Source organism: Pelophylax lessonae (genome assembly GCF_965119305.1).
Source record: "Pelophylax lessonae genome assembly, chromosome: 4".
NCBI classification, from domain to species: Eukaryota; Metazoa; Chordata; class Amphibia; order Anura; family Ranidae; genus Pelophylax; species Pelophylax lessonae.
The window spans coordinates 119,550,879-119,567,624 of NC_138771.1; the positions used below are offsets into that span (position 1 = coordinate 119,550,879).

Sequence of the window (16,746 nt, forward strand, 5' to 3'; positions counted from 1 at the left end):
CTGATGGGTAGCAGCAATCTGATAGAACACCTGCAAACACCTCATAGACATAACCAGGCTAATGTCCCCCCTTTGCAGTCTTTACCCTCATGGTCACTTCAATATTATTATATATTATTTCTATTCTATGTGTATTAATAATATTACAGCCATCCTTGTACTTGTCTGGAAGCTCCTATGTACTAGCACATGGCTTTGTTTATCTCACTGCTCAGATATCTGTCTGCTCAGCATGCAGCGGCTTTTACAAAACGCGCATGTGCGGAAGCCAGGAGGCGCCCTCAACAAAGATGGCCGCTCGCTAAGCGGGCATTGTAAGGTTACCGGAAGTGCCCTGTGTGTAGCATGTCAGCGCCCTGAACTGTCTCGGTGTATTTCACATCTAACCGGAGAACGTTTATTAGAGCAGCTGGATGTCCGGGTAAACATCAGGAGGCGCTCCCCACAGCAATGTCCGTGCTCCTACGAGGCAGATTCCTCATCCAGGGTAAGGAGCTGTGTGTCATCACAGGACCATAGAGTCCTCCACTGCTGACTTTACTGGGTGTCATGCTGATCCTCTGGCTTCACTATACCAAGTCCCTGGCTCAAAGCAGGTGTGAAGAATCAGAATGGTGACTTCCCTGATCTACATACCTGTCCTGGGTCACTGCCAGAGGCAGCCAGGTGACTGGTATTTTCTGAGTCCTCGCAGATTTCAGAGTCCTTGTTGTGCATACAGTTTTACTTTTCATTCATACTATAAGGAAATCAGGCGAGAATTTTCATCCAAAACACTTTTGAACGGTTTTGTTTAGTGTGTTCACAACTTTCTGCAGCCGATTCCAACTTTTCACATGAAAACTCCTCAAGGGACAAATATCCAAAATGTTTCTTGTATGGGAACAGAACGAACGATTTTCATACGAGAATCAGACAAAAGACTGCGCATGGGCAGAAATAATAAGCTACAAAAAAAGCCTTCGTTGTACGAGAATTTTTGTACAAATTTTCCTTCATCGGTTTCAGTTTGCTGTGAAACGAGGAAAATCGGACGATCGTTCTCCCCATTTTCTTAGTTTTTACCCCACTTCAGGCTCCATTCACAAATACGCGGCTGCGGCTCGCAGGGGGTCCGGGGCATCCCTGTTTACAGGTTTATGTGTGAATCGGGTCCAAATCTTTGGCTGAACTCCCACTTGAATCGGACTCAAAAACGCACAGCGCCCGCTTTAATGCATACCATGTCCGCCCCGGACCTGTGTGAAGCGGCTCTATTGAGAGTCGGTCACACTCTCCTGTCATGCGAATTGGATGCGGGGAAGCCCATATCCAATTTACATATGTGTGAACCCAGCCTTGAAGCGGAGCTCTGCTTGTTTTACTTCCTCCACCTCCTCTGCTGTCACATTTGACACCTTTTGGGGGAGGGGGGGGGTACCTGTCAAAACCAGCTACCCACTTCCAGGTAAGATCGCTGCAATCGTAGTAGTAGCGGTAATCAAAATTTCCAGCCCCTCCTCCTCCCCTGCTGCTTTCTGGGAGACACACGCAGGTCCCAGAAGACAGCGGGACCATTCAGAAAGCACAGCGCACACACAGTAGGAAACAGGCTGTAAAGCCGCAAGGCTTCACTTCTATTTCCCTTAGTGAAGATGCCGGAGCCGATGGATGGTTCAGCTAGGGGTGCCGACATCGCAGGATTATTGACGGGTAGAGCCCATTCACATTAGCGCGACTTGTCAGCCTGACAAGTCGCGGTCCATTGATTAGCACAGGACCCGTTCTAATAGGAGCGACACAAGTCGCTCCGACTTAGAAAAAGGGTCCTGTACTACTTCGGGGCGACTTGGATAGACTTCCATTATGTGAAGTCTCTGCAAGTCGCGCTGAAGTAGCGGTGCACGCAACTTCACAGGTCGCCCCCCAAAGTCGTGTCGCGCTAGTCTGAATGGGCTCGTAAGTGTCCTCATATTAAAAGTCAGCAGCTACAGTATTTGTAGCCTCCGACTTTTGAATATTTTTTTTTTTTACAGGCTGGATCACCTTTTTAACCACTTGCCGACCGCCGCAAGTACATATACTGCGGCGGTCAGCCCCTCACAGGCAAAGTGACGTAGGGGTACGTCACTAGCCTGTGAGGCTCTGGGGAGCGCGCGCGCGCCGCCGGAGGTGCGCTCTCGCGCGGTCACGGACCCCCCGCGCGTGTGACCCGATGTCCGCCGGTCACTCAGCGATCGTCGGTGGAGAGGGAGAAAGGCAGGCGGCTGATGTAAACACAGCCGCCTGTCATTCTCCCCCGTGTAGGAATAGTGATCATACGGTTCTACTATGTAGGACCGTTGATCATTGTTCCTACAGCTCAAGCCACAGCCAATCACAGTCCTAGGGACACACACCACCCCTCCCTCTCAAATAAAGTTAACCCCTTCACTGCCAGTGTAATTTTACAGTAACAGTGCATATGTATAGCACTGATTACTGTAGTAATGTCACTGGTAACCCCAAAAGTGTCAAAAATGTCAGTCAAGGGTCCGATCCGTCCGCCGCAATGTCGCAGTACCGCAAAAAAAATCGCAGATCGCCGCCATTACGCGTTAAAAAAAAAACACAACAAAAATGACTAAAATCTTTCCTTTTGTTAGTAAACGCGATAACTTTTGCGCAAACCAATCAAAATCCGCTTTTTGCCATTTTTTTTTTCTTTACCAAACATATGTAGCATAAAACAAATTGGCCGAAAATGTTAAATTTTTATTTTTATATTTTTTTGTGGGGGGAATTTCATATAAAAAAATGTGAAAAATATTATTTTTGCAAAATTGACGCTCTTTTTTTGTTTAGGTACGGCGTCGTACGACTGCGCAATTGTCCGTTAAAGTCACGCAGTGCCGAATCGCAAAATACCCCCTGGTCAGGAAGGGGGTAAAATCTTCTGGGGCTTAAGTGGTTAATGACGGAGATGTTTATTAGGGCCGGTGCACATTGCAACATGGTGAGGGAATGCTGTGCTCTGTATCTGGTTTTTGCACTGAGTTCAAAATGCACCTGGTGTGCGATCTTCTGCGAGTGTCGGCGTATTCCTAACCACATCCTAAACACAGATCACAATTGCAGCGTGCTTGCCTGCACCAGATCACATTGTACTGTGGTCCCCTGTGATCCAGTTTGCAGTGTGTTTTTGAAAAATAGTGCATCCCCCCACTTTCGGTGCGATTTCAGCCCATTCAAATGAATGCACTGAAAATCACACTGCACTGAGTTGCACAAGAATGCAGAGTGTGTTCCCTTGTGCAATGGCTCTTACTTTAATATCTCTTCTTCCATGTTTTATTTGGGAGCGAATTCTAGAGCTGGGCTTAAAATTATTTTTATTCCTTTTTTTTGTTTTTAACCAAAATACGTATATATATTTTGCAGTTTGCAAGTGGTTTACCAGCATTAAAGCTAAAGATATCAGCCATAAACCGGTATCATTTTTTGCGGCCAGCTTTCTCATGAAACCGCTCCAAGCGCTGTCCCCCCCCCCCCCCCTTCGCTGGTATTTCTCAGATTTACTTTTTCCACCAGTTCACCTAAGAAATGATCCCACAGTGCAGCCGGCTGCTCCCATAGGCGATCAAAGAGTAGATCATCTTTGATCCCCTCTATCGCCTTATAGGATCGGGAGCAATGTCATGACATATCTTCCGGTCCAGGCTGGAAGTAATTTTTTAAAGCAAATTATCACTTTTTTTTTTTTAGATCTTTTGTTTTTAAAGGTAAATAAGTGATTTGGGGTCTTTGTGAGCCCAGATCTCAATAAAGAGGACCAGTCATCCTTATTTTTATGTTAAGGGATGTTTACACTCTGTGTAATAGTAACAAAAGTGATAAAAAAAAAAAAAAGGGACAGTGTAAAAATAAAAAAAGTAAAAAAATGTAAAGCACCCCCACCCCTCTGTGCTTGCGCGTAGGAGCGAACGCATACGTAAGTCGCACAAGCATATTTAAATAGTATTTGCACCACACACATCAATGTTAGAGCAATAATTCTAGCACTAGACCTTCTGTGAAAGGCTTTTAAAGCATCGCCTATAGAGATTTAAGTACCGTAGTTGGTCGACAATCCATGAGCGTGCGCAGTTTTACAGTGTGACATGTTTGGTATCTATTTAGGGTCCTTTCACACGGCCGCTCCGTGTGTCCGCAAATCATCCAATCCGTTTGCGGATGATTTGCGGACATAATGTAAGTGAATGGCACTGCGGGTGTCAGCGGAATGCCATCCGCTGACACCCGATTTTCCTCCTTTCAGTTCTGTTCCGTTTTTACGAACGGAACAGAACCCCATTTTTCCTTCCGTGTAAAAAACGGAAAGGAAGGAAAATCGGATGTCAGCGGTGTCATCCGCTGACATCCGCAGTGCCATATACTTACATTATGTCCGCAAACGGATGGGATGATATGCGGGCACACGGAGCGGATGACAGAAATGTCATCCGCTCCATGGAAAAAAAAAAAAAAAGTCCCGCAGCGGACCTTTCACACGGAGCGGCCGTGTGAAAGGAGCCTTTACTTGGCATAACATCATCTTTCACTCACATTATACAAAATATTTGTGGTAAACGTTTGTTTATTTTATTTTGTTTTGCACAAATATCATGCGACATAAAAACATTGCAACGAGCACCATTTTATTCCCTAGGATCTCTGCTAAAAAAATGTATGATATTTGGGGGTTATAAGTAATTTTCTAGCTCAAAATACTGATTTAAACTTGTAAAAAGTGCAAGAAAAAGTTTGGTCGGCAAGTGGTTAATCTATATCTTTAAAGTGGCTGTAAAGGCTGAAGGATTTTTACCTTAATGTTTTCTCTGCATTAGGGCAAAAATCTTTCTGCGTTCAGCTTCCTTTACCCCCCCCCCAGCTCCCTTAACACTTACCTGATCACAATTATCGATCCAACACTGCAGCCGTCTGCTTTCTCTTTCGCCTCTCAAGCCATTGGCTCATGCTGCTGTCAGTCAAATCCTGTGAGCCGGGAGCAGGGGGTGGGGTCAACATGCACTGTGTGTGTCTATAGACACAGGAAGAGCAGCTCAGGATAGAGCACGCAGGTGTGCCCCCATAGCAAACAATTCCCTATACAGGCACACTCCAAAGAGGAGAACCCCAGAAGAGAAGGTTAGGAGGTTCAGGGTGGGTAACCCCAGAAGAGGTGGTTCAGGACCGCTATGTGGAGCCATTGCACAGAGCAGGTAAGTATAATAAATATATTGTATATATTTTTTTTTTTTTTTTTTTCAAAAAGTAGTTTATGATCACTTTAATTAAAGTATTGGTGATCCTCGCACAAATATCTCAATGGTAATTCCAGTGCAGGTAGGAATCTATTCAGTCTCAGGGAGTGTAAGAGGACACGGCCACACAATGAGATTGGAAGAGAAGCAGTTTAACCTTAAATGAGAACTCTTGCAAAAACCTTTTTCCCATGTCCTTGTTGCTGATCTCTACCTTCACCAACTATGCCATCCATCTTCTGAGCTTAATAGTTCCTCTGTAATAGCCTATTGATTTAGAGGTATAGCTGTTAATCCCCAGTGGTTTCCTGTATGTTAAGTGGGGTACATACTTTAAGAAAATCGGGCGAACGATCGTCCGATTTTCCTTGTTGTTTCACAGCAAATCGGAACCGATGAACAAAAATTCGTACGACAAAGGCTTTTTTTTGTTGTTTACTGTTTCTGATCATGCACAGTCTTTCTTTTCTGATTTTTCTCGTACAAAAATTGTATGAAAACAGTACACATTAAACGAAAATCGTTTTTTTATGTAAGAGAACAATTTTGGAGTTTGTCCCTTCGAGAATTTTCGTAGGAAAATTCTGAATCGGCTGTAGAAAGTTGTGTACACACTATACGAAAATTGTGCGTAAATACCTTGGCTGAAAATGCCTGATTTTTTTTTTTTATAGTGTGTACGAGCTTTAAGACTGGTGGCTGCTATTCCTCTTGTTCCCCAGCCACTGGTCTTGGCGTTTCCCATTTGTAGTTCTAGCTACAGCAAGCAGTAATGTACTTCCATCCCTGCTTGATATAGTGGGCGGAGGGGTCTCACAGATGGTCTGTACCACCCATGTATGTGGTGTCCACCTCCCTCCTGCTCTGCTCCCTGCCAGCACTTACCGACCCCAACACCCCCGCCGCCGCCCGCCCGTCCACCTTCTGTGCTGCATGGAGATCATTAGGAGATCTTGCTGGATGACACACAGTGGGGATCTCCTGCTGGGACATGTATTGTAGGTGAAACGCCAGGCGCTGTTAAGTCCTGCATCATGGGGCGGGGTTGGGTGGACATGATGGGGAAGTAGTCTCTCAGTTCCCCATCAGGTCACCTCTGAAACTAAGCCCGGAATTCCAAGGCTCTGCTCGCATGTAGTGATTTGGGATTATTGGTGGCATTGCTGAAATTCTGCCTGCAATTCCAAATGGCAATGCTATCAAAGTATGCCAAAAAAAAAAGAGGTGGAAAGAAACTTAACTGGAATTCAGCTTTAAATGGTAACTAGTATGGAAAATTGTAGCAATACAGTAAACTATGGAAATGTCCCAGTTGTCGGTCTGTTAAAGTGGAAATTTAGGCAAAAACTAACTCTAGTTTTACTGTATGCCACATTCTAAGATTAATCTATTTAGCCCTGTAAAGCAGAAATGAAGTTGCTGTACTCGCGTGTTCTGCAGCCGATCTGGTCCAGTCTCCAGCGGTGGATGCTGTGTGCAGATGAGAACCGACTACAGCTGGGAAGTGACGTCCTCCATAGAGTTGCTATAGGGCTTCCATTGTTGGCTGACTCTGCACACCCCTACAAATTGAAGCCACCACTGACACAACGTGGGACCGGACCCGAGCAGCTGCAAAACAGTTAAGTATTGTGGTTTCGGCTTTACAGGGCGAGATAGATTAATCTTAGAATGTGGCATAGAGTAGGATTAGTTAGTTTTTACCTAAACTTCCACTATAAGTGTCATTAATGGGAGCATATGCATGCATCTGTTGTTAACCAGTACATTAAAGGAGAAGTACAGTCACAGATCAGCAGAAAGGGCAAAAGAACCGCTCCAGTGATAAGGTAATCCCAACCATCAAAATAAGGCGCAGCAAGGATCCACAGTCCAGGCAACTATAATGTATAGAGAGAAATAGCCGCACTCCAACTTGAAGGTGAAAAATGTAAAATCTGTTTTATTCGTATCCAAAAGATAAAATCAATTTAAAGTGTATCCATAATCTAGTCAGAGACAAGAGATGAACGCATAGTAGTTGACGCGTTTCACGGATAAACGTCCGCTTAGTCAGCTAAGCGGACGTTTATCCGTGAAACGCGTCTACTATGCGTTCATCTCTTGTCTCTGACTAGATTATGGATACACTTTAAATTGATTTTATCTTTTGGATACGAATAAAACAGATTTTACATTTTTCACCTTCAAGTTGGAGTGCGGCTATTTCTCTCTATACATTAAAGGAGAAGTACAGCCAAAGCTTGGGCCGAAGCAGAGAGCCGGTGACTGACAGTCAATGGCTCTCTGCTCAAGAAGCCCTGGAAACCAAGCGATCAGCAGTGCTTGATCACTTGGTTCTCAGCCTTAGAGCCGGCGAGGGACAGATGCACCATTGGACTGAGGCTGCATTCACCTGGGTAAGTATGATCTAAAAAAATAAATCCCATACTTGTCTTTTAGTTTGTGTTCTGGTCCATATTTACATTCTGTCACTGCACCTGTCCTGCATACAGTACAGTGGCTGAGGATTTTTGAAGCTTGGATGGCAGAGCCTGATGGACACTCATTTCTCATCAGGTCTGATTCCCATTGTGATTACCAGCAGGCAGTGAGCAGATCCATTGTCAATAGACAGCCTGCCATTGGCTAAAGAATCTGAAAACAAGCAGTGGGCAATTACAAGGTGAGAGTGAACCTAATGGAGAACTAGTGTCTCAGCTTCCCTGTCAGGCTCCTCTTACTGTCAGCATCACTGGAAGTTAGGCTGTTGGCTGTGAAGCTGAAAGCATCCTTAATGAATAGTGAGAAGTGGAGAGGGGAGTTAGCAGCAGCACCAAACATGCCGCTCTGCTACACAGCATACAGAGACAGGCACTATGCCTGTCTGTATGCCAACTTATAGTTTACAGTACATTCTTTTTTATTTGGTGCATGAATAGTGCCGTTTTGTAAAAGTGACACTATTAAGAACTACCTGAATCTTCCAAATGATTGGATAAAGCTACTGAAACTGGCAGTAGTGATTTTTGAATCTGGCACAGGCCACTTTAAGAAGCCATACCACCAGAAAAGTGTTAGTGCTTCTAAAGTTGAAGTAAAGGCAAAAACGTAATTGCGGTATTCTTTACTACCAATAAGGTATCTCTAATGATGTGTATTCCACTGTCGGCTGCTGCGTCTTTCTTTAAAGATATTATTTACATGCAGCCTTTGATGTGATGTCTCCGCTGATGTCAGTTTCACAGCCAGAACAGTTGAGGCTGGAGCACAGGGAGGACAGTCGGTCGTTCGCAGTGCAGCTCCTCCATTCAGAAAATGTCTTGTATTCTTTTTAAATATTAAAAAGCATTCTGTGATTGGACAAGGGGCATATGAAAGTCAGTCTCCACTTGTCCAATCCCAGAACGCCAAATAATGAAATCTCATCACTTTAATAAAAGTGCTGGAAGTGCAATCGCCTATATCCAGGATGGAAAAGGTGCAATGCTGGTGTTTCGCTATTCAGAGAATGTCTCTGACATCATTCAGCTTAGAGGCTGGCTACTTACAAATGGGTGCCAACATATCATTTGTTATATTTGTTCAGTATTGTTCAGTCAGTGATGTTTCCTCAATTAACAATTCCTTAAATTAAAAAAAACATTTTTGCCCCAGTCATCTTCCAGGACGGCTTAATGGGAGATAGGCTCCTCCCACCTAGCACAGGAAACACAATCCACATTAGTTTAAATACAGGTGAGACCCAGAGACTCTCAGTATTTTGTGTTTCCTTGGCCAGACAGGATCACTTTAAGAAAACTTTATGCTGTCAGGGCTGTGTGCAAGGTGGCAGGAGCCTCCCGACCCTGGCCTCTCCTTAACTGGGGCATTGTCCCTGGGGATGGTTAGCTGTGGAACTCAGGCCCCCCTGATACCTTCAGTTTGATGGGGGATTGGGAGACCCCCCTTCTCCCTGTTTTTGTGTCCAATAGAGGAGAGCCACAGTGGAGGCCCTTGCAGGCATCGAGAGTCTTCGTTTCCCGGGGGGGCAGCATGGGGCTGGTGTCTCCCTTCCTCCTGGCATGGCCGTCAGAGGGAATTCAGTCACTCTTGTGGAGCTGGGAACGCAGAGGGCATGTCCTTTCTGGCCGGTATCCTACGGGCGGGGTGGCAGAAGTGTCATGGTGGCCATCTTGACTATGGGCCACGGGCGTCTCGCACTATCCTAGAATGGAAGACGGGAGAATAACAGCACTGCACCATGGACTGGCATCCCAATCCACAGGATCCGGTCTGGGGCCTGCAGGGATGGACAAGGACGGTGCTCATTCGGATAATCCACATAAGTAAGTGGCAATCCTGAGACTCCCTGCATTGCAATGGAGGTGGCTGCTGCAGAGGAGGTGGATCAGGGGACGCACGCACATCCTGACCCTAAGGTAAGTGTGATGTAGGCTCATCAGCGCTGTTACCTTTACACCGGTTGATGGGCACTGGCGGTAGTGGTTGTTATATACACGGAATAGTTTCAAGGGCGGGAGTCCCTGGTGGTTTCCTCTCTCACTGGTGTATTTTTGTTGTTGCACCCTGGCTATTTTCTTCACCGCTAAATATTCGCTTGTGCCTTGCAGGGCAAGAGCCGCGAAGAAAGAGGGAGCAGTGCAGGGAGATGTCCCTAAAAAGATATGTGCCTCGTGCAAAAAAAAAAACAAACTGAAAAATGTATCACGTTAAAGCAAAATTTGTAGACTGATTGCTCAGCTCTGAAATATCACTGAGGATCTAACTATTTATTCTTTTTGTTTCAGCTGTCCGTCCGGCCAGTAGTACGGCCAGTGTTCATGTCCCTCCAGAAGTTGAGGTGGACACGCATGAAAATGAAATAGTAAATCCTGAATTCACCAATCGGAATCCTCGTAACTTGGAACGTCTGTCTCTTGCAGTTAAGGATCGTGGCTGGGGCACAGTGTGGCCAACCAGGGCATACTGGCATAGGTAAGTTCAGACGCAACAAATATTCCTACTTTAATAATAACTCTATCTTTAACCTCTTCATGCAGAGTGCCTCTTGGCCCTTTATTAATTTTAAAGGCCGAGAGACGGTGGCAGGCATTCGGATCATGTCCCACTGTGATTGGCTATCACAGCGATCACATGATCGAAAAGCTCCCGCTCGCAAGTATGCATCGGGAGCTTACCGATCCCTGCCGGCTACTGTGCAGGGAGTGTGCTCTCAGAACAGTAAGTTGTTGTAACAGGGCCTCATATATGCAGCCGCTCAGTGTGAAGGCCCACCTGCCGAGCGGTTGCATATATGCATGCGGCTGGCTTCAAGAGTTTAGTAATTTATTGTACAATGGAACATTTTAGTGCATTTGGTACTTCTTCTGGTTTTGTAAGTGGATAATTACGCATATGTCCTAACAAAAAGGCTCTGTCTATGTAGGCAAGCATGTTCAGTTAATTTCAAAACTGACATATAAGGGGAGATGTGATTTACACACGTAGTCACACATTCATACAATACTTACAAGTGATGGAGATTTTTTTTTTTTTACTGAACCTGGTGCTAGTTTACGTTTGCTGTTTACATTTTAGTTCTGTCATGTGTACAGACCTATTTAAAACAATGAGCTGCATTTAGATCTGTGCAGTGAAGAAAAAAAAAAACATCTAAAAAGTGGTGTTTTTGGCATCCTGTGCTAGAGCCCGTACTCGATCCAGATACTGGACAGACCTTGCTTTATGCACTGGCGGGCAGTCATGTTGGAACAGGAAGGGGCCATCCCCAAACTGTTCCCACAAAGTTGGAAGAATTAAATTGTCCAAAATGTCTTGGTATGCTGACGCCTTAAGAGTTCCCTTTACTGGAACTAAGGGGCCAAGCACAACCCCTGAAAAACAACCCCACGCCAGAATTCCCCCCGCCCCCCCCACCAAATTATTTGGGACCAGTGCACAAAGCAAGGTCCATAAATACATGGTTGAGAGAGTTTGGGGTGGAGGAACTTGACTGGCCTGCACAGAGTCCTGACCCCAACCCGATTAGAACACCTTTGGGATGAATTAGAGTGGAGACTGTGAGCCAGGCCTTCTCATCCACATCATTGCCTGACCTCAAATATGTGCTTCTGGAAGAAAGGTCAAACATTCCCATAGACACACTCCTAAACCTTCTCACCATTACAGAAACCTGGCTTTATGAATCTGACACTGCGTCTTCTGCTGCTCTATCTCAAGTTGGCCTTCTCTGGACTCACTCCCCCTAGACCCAGTGGATGCAAGGGAGGGGGTGTCGGGATCCTTCTAGCCCCACATAAGACCTTTCGGGTACTTCACCCACCTCCCTCTCTGTCGCTCTCCATCTGAGGCACACTGCATTCGTCTTTACTCTCCAGTTTTTCTAAGGAAAGCTGTGATCTACCGCCCCCCTGGACCAGTATCACCCTTTCTTGACGACTTCTCTGCCTGGCTACCCTACTTTGTCTCTTCTGAAATCCCCACAATCATTCTCCGTAACTTCAACAACCCTATTATTACACACACTCCTGCCACTTCCAAACTGCTCAGTCTAACTCCCTCTTTTGACCTGAAGCAATGGATACATGCTTCTACTCACTCTGAAGGCAATATCCTTCACCTTGTTTTCTTCCACCTATGCTATCCGTGCAATCTCTCCAACTATCCTTTCCCTCTCTCTGATCACTACCTTATTAGTTTCACTCTCTCCCTCTCCTCCATCTCCTCTCCCTCCCTAATGCCTTACAGTTACCTGTAGAAACCTACACCAGCTCAACCCTTCTCTTCTCTATAACGGCCATCCCATGACAAAATTGTACCCCTGTCCTGCACCAACCTAGCCCACTTCTGTCTACAGCACTTCACTTTTAGCCTTCCTGGACACACTGGGTCCCCTCACTACACATCGAATCAGGTCCTGACCCCTTCAACCTTGGCAAACAGATAACACAACTAAAAAAGCATAGCCATGCTCTTGAGCGCATGTGGTGTAAGACTAGGTCTCGGAAAGTTTTTAACCAATATAAATCTGCCCTCCAAAAATACAATTCCAGTCCCCACACTGCCAAGCAGACCTATTTTATCACTCTCATTAACTACTTGTCATCCGATCCCCAGCAACTCTTCTCTATCTTCAACTCTCTACTTCGTCCTCCACTGCCTCCACCCACTAACTCGCTCACTGTCCAGGAGGTCGCCAATCACTTCAAACAGAAGATTGATACAATTCCTGAGGAGATATCTGCTGTTCAGATACCTTCCAAGCTTTACACTTCATGCCCACAGGTACAATCACTTCTTCCCTCATTCAACCCCACCACTATAGTGGAGGTTGCTCAACTACTTGCAAACATCGAGCTAACCACCTGCCCTCTGGATCCTGTTCCCTCGCAAATGCTACGTTCACCTTCTGGCCCTATTCTACACTCTCTAACCCACATCTTCAATCTCTCCCTCTCTTCTGGCATCTTCCCTAACTCTCTAAAACATGCACCAGTCAGCCTCATCCTTAAAAATCCCTCACTGGACCCCACCAATCTTAACAACCAACGCCCTATTTCCTTGCTCCCCTTATTTTCCAAACTCCTTGAACGTCTGGTCTACAACCGACTGAGCGACCACCTTGCCGAGAATAGCCTTCTTGATCCCCTTCAGTCTGGATTTCGACCTCTACACTCCACAGAAACTCTCCTAAAACTATCTAACAGCCCAAACCAGTGGACACTATTCTGTACTCCAACTGCTAGACCTTTCTGCTGCCATTGATATGGTTGACCACCCCCTCCTCAAAAAAAAAAAAAAACTCCACGCCTTTGGTCTCCTTACTGTACTCTTGACTGGTTCTCTTCCTACTTATCCAAACTTATCCTCTCCTCTTACTTTCTCTGTTGGGGTCCTCCAAAGTTCTGTTTTTGGACCTCTCCTATTTTCAATCTACACCTCCCCTCTGGGTCAGCTGATAGCCTCCATGGCTTTCAATACCATCTCTACGCTAACGATACCCAAATCTATTTATCCACCCCTCAGCTCTCTCCCTCAGTCTCCTCACGTATCACTAATTTACTAGCAGATCCGTCTGGATGTCACACCACTTCCTCAAACTCAATCTATCCAAAACAGAACTTATAATTTTTCCTCCACCACGTGCCCCTTCCCCTGATCTTTCTGTCAAAATCGATGGCACAACTATCAGCCCATCCACGCATGCCACGGTCCTAAGTCTAGTCCTGGACTCTGAACTCTCCTTCAAGCCCCACATCCAATCACTGTTCAATTCTTTCCGCCTCAACCTCCGCAACATCTCTAAAATACGCCCCTTTCTAAACGGTGACACATAAACCTCCTAGTTCGCTCCCTGGTCGTCTCGCTCCTTGACTACTGCAATTTCCCTCTCATTGGCTCTACTTCTATCCCCCCTTCAATCCATCATGAAAGCTGCTGCCAGACTCCTCCACCTTACCAATCGCTCACTGTCTGCTACTCCTGTCTGTCAATTCCTCCACTGGCTTCCACTCACCCAACAAATTAAATTCAAAATACTAACCACAACTTACAAAGCTATCCACAATTTAGCCCCCAGCTACATAACTAGCCTAGTCTCAAAATACCAACCTAATCGCTCTTTGTTCCTCTCAAAATCTCCTGCCCTCTAGCGCCCTCGTCGCCTCCTCCCATGCTCGCCTCCAGGACTTTTTCAGAACCTCTCCAATCCTATGGAACTTCTTACCCTAATCTGTCCGATTATCTCCTACTCTATTTGCTCTTAGAGGATCCCTGAAAACCCTCCTCTTCAGAGAAGCCTATCCTACCCACACCTGACAACTGTACTTCCATTTTCACCATCGGCTCATCCCCACAGTTATTGCCTTTTTGTTTCACTTGACCCTCCCTTCTAGATTGTAAGCTCTAACAAGCAGGGCCCTCAAATTCCTCCTGTATAATAATAATAATAACAATAATAATAATAAAATTTAAATATATATATATTAAATAAAATGCGCACACTGCTTGAAAAAAAAGGAACGCTTTGAAAACACATCAGATCTCAATGGGGAAAAATATCATGCTGGATATCTATAATATTGCCTGGGTAATGTGTTAGAAATGAAAAGATGCCACATTGTTTGATAGAAATGAAAATGATTAACCTACAGAAAGCTGAAGTCAAAGACTCCTAAAAATCAAAGTGAAAAAATTATGCAGCAAGCTAGTCCATTTTGCTGAAATTGAATTGCAGCAATTCAAAATGATACTCCGTAGTTTGTATGGCCCACACGTGCTTGTATGCATGCCTGACAATGTTGGGGCATGCTCCTAATGAGACGACTGGTGTCCTGGGGTATTTTCTCCCAGATCTGGAATAGGGCATCACTTAGCTCTTTAACAGACTGAGGTGCAACCTGGCGGTGTCTTATGGACTGAAACATAATGTCCCAGAGGTGCTCTTAGATTTAGGTCAGGGGAGCGTAGGGCCCATTCAATGGTATCCATTCCTTCATCTTTCAGGAACTGGCTGCATACTCCCACCACATGAGGCTGGGCATTGTCGTGCCCCAGGGGGAACCCAGGAACCACTGCACCAGTGTACTGTCTGACAATGGGTCTTCTTCACCTCATTGATCAGTCTGCGCTGTGCTCTTGCAGTCATCTTTACAGGACGGCCACTCCTAGGGAGAGTAGCAGCAGTGCTGAACTTTCTCCATTTATAGACAATTTGTCTTACCGTGGACTGATGAACAGTAAGGCTTTTGGAGATACTTTTATAACCCTTTCCAGCTTTATGCAAGTGAACAATTCTTAATCGTAGGTCTTCTGAGAGCTCTTTTGTGCGAGGCACCATTCACATCAGGCAATGCTTCTTGTGAAAAGCAAACCCAGAACTGGTGTGTGATCAGATCACATTTTATGACCAATTTGTGCAGAAATCCATATCATTCCAAAGGGTTCACATACTTTTTCTTGCAGATGTATGTGTGTGTGTGTGTGTATATATATATATATAATAAAAAGTCTACATGCACACCCCTGGTAAAATGTCAGGTTTCTGTGATATACAAACCCAATTCCAAAAAAGTTGGGACACTCTACAAATTGTGAGTAAAAAAGGAATGGACTAATTTACAAATCTCAAACTTTTATGTTTTAGTCACAATATAATAAAGATAACATATCAAATGTTGAAAGTGAGACATTTTGAAATGTCATGCCAAATATTGGCTCATTTTGGATTTCATGAGAGATACGCATTCCAAAAAAGTTGGGACAGATAGCAATAAGAGGCCGGAAAAGTTAAATGTACATATAAGGAACAGCTGGAGGACCAATTTGCAACTTATTAGATCAATTGGCAACATGATTGGGTATAAAAAGAGCCTCTCAGAGTGGCAGTGTCCCTCAGAAGTCAAGATGGGCAGAGGATCACCAATTCCCCCAATGCTGCAGCGCAAAATAGTGCAGCAATATCAGAAAGGAGTTTCTCAGAGAAAATTGCAAAGAGTTTGAAGATATCATCATCTACAGTGCATAATATCGTCCAAAGATTCAGAGAATCTGGAACAATCTATGTGCGTAAGGGTCAAGGCCGGGAAAACCAAACTGGATGCCCATGATCTTCAGGCCCTAAGACGCCACTGCATCACATACAGGAATGCTACTGTAATGGAAATCACAACATGGGCTCAGGAATACTTCCAGAAAACATTGTCGGTGAACACAATCCACCGTGCCATTCGCCGTTGCCAACTAAAACGCTATAGGCCAAAAAAGAAGCCATATCTAAACATGATCCAGAAGCACAGGCATTTTCTCTGGGCCAAGGCTCATTTAAAATGGACTGTGGCAAAAACTGGGATGCCATGTCATCCGGACTAAAGAGGACAAGGACAAACCAAGTTGTCATCAGTGCTCAGTTCAGAAGCCTGCATCTCTGATGGTATGGGGTTGCATGAGTGCGTGTGGCATGGGCAGCTTACACATCTGGAAAGGCACCATCAATGCTGAAAGGTATATCCAAGTTCTAGAACAACATATGCTCCCATCCCGACGTCGTCTCTTTCAGGGAAGACCTTGCATTTTCCAACATGACAATGCCAGAGCAAATACTGCATCAATTACAACATCATGGCTGCGTAGAAGAAGGATCCGGGTACTGAATTGGCCAGCCTGCAGTCCAGATCTTTCACCCATAGAAAACATTTGGCGCATCATAAAGAGGAAGATGCGACAAAGAAGACCTAAGACAGTTGGGCAACTGGAAGCCTGTATTAGACAAGAATGGGACAACATTCTTATTCCTAAACTTGAGCAACTTGTCTCCTCAGTCCCCAGACGTTTGCAGACTGATATAAAAAGAAGAGGGGATGCCACATAGTGGTAAACATGGCCGTGTCACAACTTTTTGCGATGTGTTGATGCCATGAAATGTAAAATCAAACTTATTATTCCCTTAAAATTATACATTTTATCAGTTTAAACATTTGAAATGTCATATATGTTGTATTCTGAA

At 44.9% G+C, this 16,746-nt stretch overlaps 1 protein-coding gene across 1 annotated transcript in view; it reads left to right on the forward strand.

Moving 5' to 3' along the window:
• The first annotated feature begins 269 nt into the window (after nt 1-269).
• Nucleotides 270-16,746, forward strand: part of MRPL18 (mitochondrial ribosomal protein L18) — a 49,668-nt gene continuing 33,191 nt past the window's right edge. Inside the window, exons 1-2 of the mRNA XM_082256822.1 lie at nt 270-487; nt 10,031-10,217. Of these exons, the coding sequence (XP_082112948.1) occupies nt 451-487; nt 10,031-10,217 (224 nt within the window). The 5' untranslated portion in view covers nt 270-450. The remainder of the gene's footprint in view (nt 488-10,030; nt 10,218-16,746) is intronic.